Source organism: Propithecus coquereli, unplaced genomic scaffold (assembly GCF_000956105.1).
Source record: "Propithecus coquereli isolate 6110/MARCELLA unplaced genomic scaffold, Pcoq_1.0 Scaffold223, whole genome shotgun sequence".
Taxonomy (NCBI): Eukaryota; Metazoa; Chordata; class Mammalia; order Primates; family Indriidae; genus Propithecus; species Propithecus coquereli.
The window spans coordinates 4,617,263-4,626,995 of record NW_012147523.1 but is presented as its reverse complement, the minus strand read 5'-3'; the positions used below and the strand labels follow the sequence as shown (position 1 = coordinate 4,626,995).

The window sequence follows — 9,733 nt, the reverse complement described above, 5'->3', positions numbered from 1 at the left end:
TACAGGCGTGAGCCACCACGCCCGGCCATATCTTTTTAAAGAAAGTTTTTATGACATTACAGAAAAATCTGAAAATAAAGACAAGGAAAATGAAAGTCTGAGTTCCACTTAAACCTAAAAAAAGGAAAATGATGGAAAAGAAAACATCTCACATATCTAAAGGCAGTTAGTGTTAATATCTGGTATATTTTCTTCTAGACTCTTTTCTGTGTATGTGTACCTTTTTTAAACAGTATTTAAATGTTTAAATATCATAATAAGGCCTTTAATTAGAACTCTGGTTCCTCTGAATACACTGATAAGGCCGAGCCCACTTCCCTGCCTCCCTTTCCATCAACCTCTCGCTAGCTCATTCACCTGCAGCACAGCAGCCTCCTTTCGCTGGCAGATTTGCCATATGTCATGACCGTATATGTCTTAGAACTTTGTTTCCCAAACTGGAAGCACTGAATGTTAAATCTGCAAGTGCAGATGTGCATATAATCTGAATTTCCTACTCCTACCACCCACCCTCCCCAAAACAAATTTTATCAAAAGATTTTAAAAGAAAAATTTGGAATTATCAACACTTTCAAAGTATATTTGACTTGGAAATTCAGGGTTTTATTCTCGTTTCATTTCTGATTAGCTGCTACAGAAAACTAAACTGTATGTCCCTTGCTCTTTTCACTTACCAATGAGTAATTTAATGCCTACTATTCATATGGCACTTTTATTTAAAAATTCTAACTCATACCATCCAACTTGAACAGGTAGCCATTTTCACAAGACTAGCCTCTAATGAGTTTTGAAATTTTTCCGAAATCAAATGCAACTTTGTGAAGAAGTATCGTCTCTGTCAGAATCTGTTTAAGTGAGGGAAAAAAGATGTGTCATCAAGGTAGCTGAAAGACTGTACATAGCAAAACGCCGGTAATTAGTTGGCTTTAAATAAAGATTTCACATTGAAATATAAGATTTCACATTGAAATCTATATCAATCTGTAGGGTGAGTCCCAGGAATGGGGGACAGTGACAGTTTTTGTGTTTTAAGCTCTGTAGGTCATTCTGTGATCATCTGGGTTGGAAACCCTGGTATAGACAGTGGCTTCATGGTAAGAAAATCTTGCAGATGGGCAAGAGGGATATAGTAATATAACTCTGTTGCCCTGTTATGGAATGTTCATAGTGCTTAATTACTATCTGTATAAAGACAAAAGAAACCTGATGTTCTCCTTAAACCACATTATAATAAAAATCATAAACTTAGTCCCATTTTTTTCGAGTTCAAGCCAGTGTGTACTCTTTTCATTCCTTTTTTTAATAACAGCTTTAATGAGATGTGATTCACATACTTTACAACCCACCTATTTAAAGTGCACAATTCAGTGATTTTCATTGTATTCACAGAGTTGTACAGCCATGACCGCAGTTAAGTTCTAGTTCTTTTAGTAAAATTCCTGTGTAATTTGACACTAGTTAGTCCCATACAGTTCACTGTAGCAATTTTTAAGGCTTGAGTATTTATTTTCCACCAAACTGCACTTTTGTTTTTGTAGATTTTTATATTTATACCGTATAAACTAATAAGTGTTTTTAACTTCCTCAGTTACATTACTATGTTCAGAACCATTTTACAAGTGCAAGAATGGCTTTGGTTGGACTGGGTAAGTTGGGTATTACCTGCATGTCAGTTTGCTTCCTTAATAGCAGTCCCTTAAACTGTAATTATATAAGCATAGAACTGAACAAAGTAGTTTTCTATTTATGTCAGACAGGCGGTATATGATAGGATTTCAATTGCTAGTCATTTGTTTTGGAAAGCAGAATCCAACATTTAACTTTGCAAACTGTTTGCTTTAAATTCTTCATGGTATTTACAAAACTCATGACATGGGTGAATTTCCCTTGGCCAAGATCTTTCATAGATTATCTTTTAAAAAGACATACAGCTTAATAGAAAAATAGGCAAAGGGCATGAACAGACGATTCATGGGGCAAATATATATGTATATATATTAATATATGTGTATATTTAATTATCTTTGTTTTTTCAATTATTTTAAAAGATAGCCTCACTAATAATTTAAAAATTTTTAATTCATGAGATTGGCAGAAAATTAAAAGGTGGACACCACCCAAAATTAAGAAGGGTTTAGATAAGTAGGTACTCTCAAAAATTTCTGGTGGAAGTATAAACTAGTACAACATTTTTGGAGGTCTATTTGAATATATCTGTTAAAATTCAAAATGTTTATACTCTTAGACCCAGCAATTTTACTTTTAAGAATTTGTCCTACAGAAATACTTTATCAAGTTTACAAAATAGTTGCAGGAGAATATTGCTTGCAGTATTTTTTGTTTGTTTTGTAAATAACAGCTTTTCTGATTCAAGCAGCAGAGACAGAAAAAGAAAGGGAAAAAAAGAAAAAGGAAAATAACAGCTTGAGGTATAATTTACATGCCAGAAAATTCATCCTTTTGAAGTATACAGTTCTGTGGTTTTTAGTATATTTAGAGAGTTGTGCAACTATTACCACTGTCTAATTTCAGAATGTTTTCATCATCCCCAAAGAAAACCCATACCCATTAACGATCACTCCCCGTTCTCACCTTCCCCCTGCCTCTGGCATCCACTAATGTACTTTCTGTCTCTATAGATTTGACTATTCTGGACTTTTCATATAAATGGAGTCATACAATTGGCTACTTTTACTTAATGTAATATTTTCAAGGTCCACGGTCCATCCATTATTATAGTGTGTATCATTATTGCATTTCCTTTTGTGGCTGAAAAATATTCTGTTACCACATTCTCTTTGTCCATTCATTGATATTTGAGTTGTTTCCACCTTTTGTCTATTGTGGATATAAACATTTATGTGTAAGTTTTTCTTAGAACACCTGTTTTCAATTCTTTCGATTATATACCTAGGAGTAAAGTTGGCAGGACATATGGTAACTCTCTGTTTAATCATTTGAGGAACTACCAGACTGTTTTCCAAAGTAGGTGTACCATTTTACATTCCCACCAGCAATGCACAAAGGTTTTAATTTCTCCACCTTCTTACTCCACATTCAGCACTTGTCTGTCTTCCTGATCATGGCCATCCTAGTGGGTGTAAGGTGATCATTGTGATTTGATTTGCATTTTCCTAATGACAAATGACATTGAACATGTTTTCATGTGCTTTGGGGGCATTTGTATAACTTCTTGGGAGAAATGTCTGTTCAAATCCTTAGCCCATTTTTCAATTGGTTTGTTCGTTTATTGTCGAGTTGTGTGGGTTCTATATATATTTGGGATACTAAGCTCTTCTCAGATTTATGACCTGCAAATATTTTCTTCCATTTCATGGGTTGTCCTTTCACTCTCTTGACAGTGTCCTTTGGTGCACAATGCAATGTTGCTTTAATACCCAACTATTAGAAACATGCTAATGTCTATCAAGAAGAAATTGATTAAATAAATGATGGTACATCAGTAGAATGGGATTCTTTATAACCAATAAATATTTGATGTAGACTAATCACTTAGATGCAAATTACAAAAGACAAGTTAGAAACAATACCAATAAAATGATAACATTTTAAAAATAAAATCATATTAATAACTACACAAAATTCTAGATTAGTAGTAAATAGTATATAGTAAATAGTTTAGTGATAGTAAACTCTAAATGAATATCTCTGGGAGAATAGCATATGGTGGAAAGACTTGTTTTCTGTTTATTTCTATGATGTTTCACTTTTACAATAATGTTTCACTTTTTAAAGCAAGGAAAAACCAGATATTTTACAATGGTGTTTGAAAAATTCTTGTTCTAGCTTTTCGTTTCTGTTGAAACAGGTGTGAGTCATCCTGTTCTCAAGCAAGTTGCAGAACGGTTTCTCAACATGAGGGGTGGGCTTGGTTTATCTGGTGCAAAGACCAGATACCGTGGAGGTAAGCATTTTTTGTTCTGTTAGGATTGATTTATCAGAAGGAAGTTTCCCCCTAGAACATGTTGAGGGAGGAATAGGCCTGATTATTTACTACCAAACAGTCTCATTTAGAATCACATGGCTTGGGTGTTGTATATTAAGCATATGTTTGATTGTGTGTGTGTGTGTTAGTCCCCAGAATGACATCGGGAAAGTACAGGGCCACAGAAAAGCTTAGTCTTGGTGGGTTAATACTGTGTTGTATGGAATACTGAAGAATGAAACCCGTGGTGAACAAGCCATTTTCTTCTTCACCCTATCCTTACATGGCCCCAGGTGAAATTCGAGAACAGAGTGGAGACAGTCTTGTCCATGCTGCTCTTGTAGCAGAAAGTGCTGCCATAGGAAGTACAGAAGCAAATGCATTTAGTGTTCTTCAGCATGTCCTCGGTGCTGGACCACATGTCAAGAGGGGCAGCAATGCTACCAGCCTTCTATACCAGGCTGTTGCCAAGGGAATTCATCAGCCATTTGATGTGAGTCTGAGTAGTTGGTATCTCTCCTTTTGTTTTCAAAGCCTCAGTATTTATGATGTAATTCTGATAATTCGCTCTTAATGTTAATCTGTTTTTAAAATTTAAGGCCAACACATAGACAATCTTTGTGCAATTAAAGAGACAGCCAAGTTTGATTTTAGTACCTTAGTGGGTCTATCAGAAACTTAGTGTCTTTTCATCCATTCTAATATATAATGGAAGAATTGAATGCTTAGAAAGAAATTTATACTTCAGTTCTCATTGGAATAAAGTTTCAGATATTAAACATTCCCCTATATTCTAACTGGTAAGTCTTTTTTTTTTTTTTAGATTTTTTCCGTCCCCTTCTATTCCTGTGGCTACTTCCTGAATTTCACTCCTGTTTATATTTCCAACCAGGTGGACAAGATACACACCAAGAAATTGTTTACAGACCCATTCCTTCAGTTTGAGATTAAATTTAGAAAGAAAAATGATGGCATTTAACCATAACAAAAAGTTCGTATTTCTTTAGGAGACACCTTTATATGACAGTGAAGAAAGTGTTAATGCTTTGAAAATAATGATATTCGAATCAGGAGAATGTAAAATGTCAACCAACAAAGTATTACATAGTGAGCAAGCGTTGTTTACCCAGTGTAATATCCTACATAACCTTCAATAGTATGTCTTTAAAAGGTAACATATGGTACTAAATTATAGGATTGAGCATTGTTCATAATTTTAGCTATAGGACATGGCAAATGCAGGTTTAGGCTTCAGTAAGTCTTTGGCCATTGACACTTAACAACTTTTTTCTGTTTTTATTTCTATTTAATAGTAGAGTGGTAGTTTTCACATTTTTTTTAGCAGAGGGACCTTTTTTTAATCTCATACTTCCCCAACTGCAATGCACAACACAAAAATTTAACTTTAAAACGAATTTTGAAGGCAGGCTTGACTGTGAAACCTTTCAAATCTTCTGTACAGAGCCTCAGGGTTCCCTGGAGCACAGTTTGAAAGCCATTATCTTAAATTAGTCCTAAATTAGAGTTAGCTTCTGCTTTTTAAATTTCCTCCAGATTTTCTTTCTCTTGGTTCATTGTCAACTCTGTTTTCTTTTCTTTTTGCTTTACTTTTCACCATTGAATGCTACTGATGGTTTTATGTGGCTGGAGTTTAATCCTAATCCAATGAGATAATGTAATAGAAATTCCTAGTTGAGAAATTTGGAATGTGAAAAGGATAGTCTCAGAATTATAATTAAATTTCTAGTAATTGAAGTACAGTTCTTCTTAGATTTTACAGGGACTGAACCAATGGTTCTCACATTAGACTTCTGGAACACTTGTTAAAAATGCAGGCTCCTAGGCTGTATCCCGCAGGGATCTGAAAGTCCATATTTTTAATAACAACTTAGGTAATTTTTATGTAAATGGTCCACATAAACACTGTGACACACTCTACTAGGCAATCAAGTTCCCCATCTACATAATAACAATGTTTGCAAATTAATGTTTTCATTAACCTTTAATCATCAAAAGAAGGTTAGAAAATATCCAGCAAAAAGGAAAGTGAACAGTTGTTTTAGAAAGGTTTAAATGAAAGAGCAGTTAAAACCATTACAGTTCTGAAAGAGGTCACCTGTGTACAGAACACTTCAGTCCTGGGCAGAACTGGTTAAGTGAAATATTAATTCATCTATTTTGCTTATACTGTGAAGGTACAAGTTTTTGTCTAGATAACCTTATGAAATTGTACCCTGTTTTCCTGGTGGAATATCATACAGTGAAGTCGCCCTGTTTCAGGTTTCCGCTTTCAACGCCAGTTACTCGGATTCTGGACTCTTCGGGATTTACACCATCTCCCAGGCTACAGCTGCTGGAGATGTAAGTTGCAAACTCACCAACTCTCACAAACAAGTTTTTTCTCCATCATTAACCTATTTTTAGTTAAAATATGAAATATTTGAATGCCATGATTTATCAGAACTCTGTATAGTATGATATTGCTAAAGTGTATCTGCTGTGGGGAAGCTTAAAAATTTATACTAGTGCTTTCAGGAAAGAGAAAGGAAATGGCTTCTTGGTATTTTGGTTCTGTTTGGACAAATGGCATTGAGTTGGCTCTGAGACATCTAAATTGAAAACCTAGGAGAGGTCAAGGCTAAGATGTATATTTGGGAGTCCTCAATAAAGAGATTGTGCTAGAGTCGGGGTTATGTGTGAAAGAGTGTAGGAGAGGAAAACAAAACAAAGCTCGAGTTCTGGGAAACACCATCATTTAAGGAGCAAATGACTAAGGCAAATGGCCAAGAAACAGTAAGAAAAAGAAGAGAAGCTGGTATATTTGGAGACCAGAAAAGAGAATGATTAATCCCATTTTGATCCACTGTGGAATAATATCATTCCTTTAGTTACCACAAAGAGGTCTCATAGTTTTAGCAAACTGGTACATCGTTGCTGATCTTATCAGTTTTCACCAGAGGAGTGGAAATGACCTAAAATTTATAGTGATTATGGAATGAATGAGAAGTAAAAATGAAAGGTTGGCATGGGCTAGTGGAGCTTAGACTTGCAGAGAGTAGACTGGTAGTTTTAGGAGAGTTTACATTGAGAGATTCAGTTGGAAGAGACAGTCATACTAAAAGAAAAGAAATATTAGAGCAGATATAGGAGTTAGGAAATTATAAATGGCTCAAGTCTGAAAAAGCAAGAGCAAGTGGGATCCAAAGTACAAGTGGACATTTGGGAACAAAGCCTAATGTTAGGAGACAAAGATGTCAGGAAGATGAGTAAGTACATGCTTGGTGAGGTAGGAAGCTGAGTTGTGTTTTGAAAGAGAAGGAAGAAAAGTTAAAGTAATGAGGTTTGGGACAAATGAAGGGCTAGATGGGGCATCACCAGCAGGGTAGGTGTCTCCTGGAAATGAGAGATGACGAATTCATAGTACAGTCAGGTCTGCTTTATAATTTTCCTTCATTCACTAGTTTAATGGAGAAATGGAGGAGGCAGGTAGTAGGCTTAGTCCTGGGTTGGAATCCTGCAAAGCGGGCAGGTCAGGAGTATGAGGGGATAACAGGGGAGTCAGGAGCACTGGCAAGAGTGACCAAAGGGACAATTCATGGATCTAGGCCAGATAGAGAAGAAGTGAAGCCAGGGGGTCTGAAGAATTGAAAGAAAGTAAGCAAATCAAGGAGCGAGAGATCTTGGTGAAGTGGAACGATAAGGAGAGCATGATTAGAGACTGAGGTCAGGGGTCTTGGAATTGAGGGTTTCAGAGGCAGGGCAAGTCTAGGTTACGTTCAGGCCTGGGATGTGGCTATGGATATGGGCAGCTAAAATGAAGGGGAAACCAAGGTCATGGAATTTAGATGATCTGAGAGAGAACAGTAAGTAACAGATCCAGAGTGGTACCAGGGTTGGGATGGGAAAAATCGTGGGCCAGGTTTATTACTTATTCAACAAATATTTACCCAGCACCCAATCACTGGAACTTGATTCCGGCATTGCAAGTGTGGACAAGCCTTGCAAATTGGCTGTGTATAGATTACTACTTTCTTAGGGAATAGTAAGAGATAGCAGTATTAATTGCATGACACTGTGACAATGTGGGGAAATTTTAGAGGTGCTTATTCTTTATAGGTGATTAGAGATCCATGTGTTTGCTCTCCCTTAAAGGAAGAGCCATCCTCTTCAGCCTTCCTCTGCCACTTCACTTTGGAGGAAGCTTGGCTACTTAGAAACTGTAAGTTGTGCAAACAGCTGCTTTGTGGAACATAGGAAGAATAAGGAACATATATGACTACAGAATTCCAAATGGACACTCCCGTTCCTGTGGAACTAACCATCCATCTTGGGTTTTTGCCTCACTAGAGGAGCATTTGATTGTTGCAGGAGACTGGCACTGACCAAAGATGACCAACTTTTACTTATCTGTCCTAGGTTATCAAGACCGCCTATAACCAAGTAAAAACAATTGCTCAAGGAAACCTTTCCAATACAGATGTGCAAGCTGCCAAGTAAGTCTCAGTATTAACTGTGTGTTTCATATTTTAGTTATTTGAAAGTTGTATTTTTCTAGTTATAACAATGTTGTAATATATGCTCGTACAGAAAAGTATTCAAAGGGAAAGGAAAATACACCCATATCCAACCACTTTACAGATATAATTGTTAACATTTTGCTAATTTTCTTGACCATGAATTTTTAAACATAATTGTTAATATTATATATTCAGATGATCCTCGATTTACGACAAAGTGATGTCCCAACAGACCCATCATAAGTCAAAAATATCCTAAGTAGAAAGTGCATATAATATCCCAGTAAAACCACCATAAAGTCAAAAAATCATAAGTTGAACCACCATTTAAGTCTCAGTGTTCCTTGACTTACCATGGGTTGTGTCCCAATAAGCCCATTCATAAAGTTGAAAAATTATAAGTTGGGGACTGACTGTATACTTTGATATCCTATCATGTTTATTATATTAATAGAAGTTTGAAAATTACAAATGAAAAGACAAAAATGATCTGATTCCCTACCAATTATTCCTCTTTTTTAAACATTATAATGTTTCCTTTTATTCAGATTACTAAAACTTGTCTAAACAATATTCATTGGTGTTGTCAAAATACACTTGTACATTTTCTGCAGTTGGAAACTATAAACTATAAAGGATATCTTTGGGCTTAAAACATTTTTGGTGCTCACTTTGGCAGCTCACACACTAAAATCGGACTATTACAGAAAAGATTAGCATGGCCCCTATGCAAGCGTGATAACACAAATTTGTGAAGAGTTCCTTCCGTATAAATGAAAGGAAAAAAAATTTGTATGTCATACTACTTTATTGGTGTAGGTTCCCAAATCAATCAGAGTCACATCTGAAAAGGTCATACCAATTTATAATCACACCACTGGTATATGAATGCCTATTCCACAATAACCATTGACTGTTTTTTTTTTCTTTCCTCTGGAATGATTTACACCAAAAAAAGATACCTGATTTTCTTTTGTATTCTTTTTATAAGAAAGACTAAAATACTTGTGTGCTATCTGGTGATTTTTAAATTCCCACTGTCCATATTAAAAGTGCTAATAACAGGCCGGGCGCGGTGGCTCACGCCTGTAATCCTAGCACTCTGGGAGGCTGAAGAGGGCGGATCGTTTGAGCTCAGGAGTTCGAAACCAGCCTGAGCAAGAGCGAGACCCCATCTCTACTAAAAATAGAAAGAAGTTAATGGGACAACTAAAAATATATAGAAAAAATTAGTCGGGCATGGTGGCGCATGCCTGTAGTCCCAGCTACT

The 9,733-nt window shown here is 35.9% G+C and overlaps 1 protein-coding gene across 1 annotated transcript in view; it reads left to right on the top strand.

Annotated features, from left to right (window-relative positions):
- LOC105810895 (cytochrome b-c1 complex subunit 2, mitochondrial) overlaps positions 1-9,733 on the top strand; it is a 38,542-nt gene that overhangs the window by 22,973 nt on the left and 5,836 nt on the right. Inside the window, exons 7-11 of the mRNA XM_012644942.1 lie at positions 1,589-1,646; positions 3,830-3,925; positions 4,240-4,439; positions 6,227-6,307; positions 8,363-8,439. Coding sequence (XP_012500396.1) covers positions 1,589-1,646; positions 3,830-3,925; positions 4,240-4,439; positions 6,227-6,307; positions 8,363-8,439 — 512 coding nt within the window. The remainder of the gene's footprint in view (positions 1-1,588; positions 1,647-3,829; positions 3,926-4,239; positions 4,440-6,226; positions 6,308-8,362; positions 8,440-9,733) is intronic.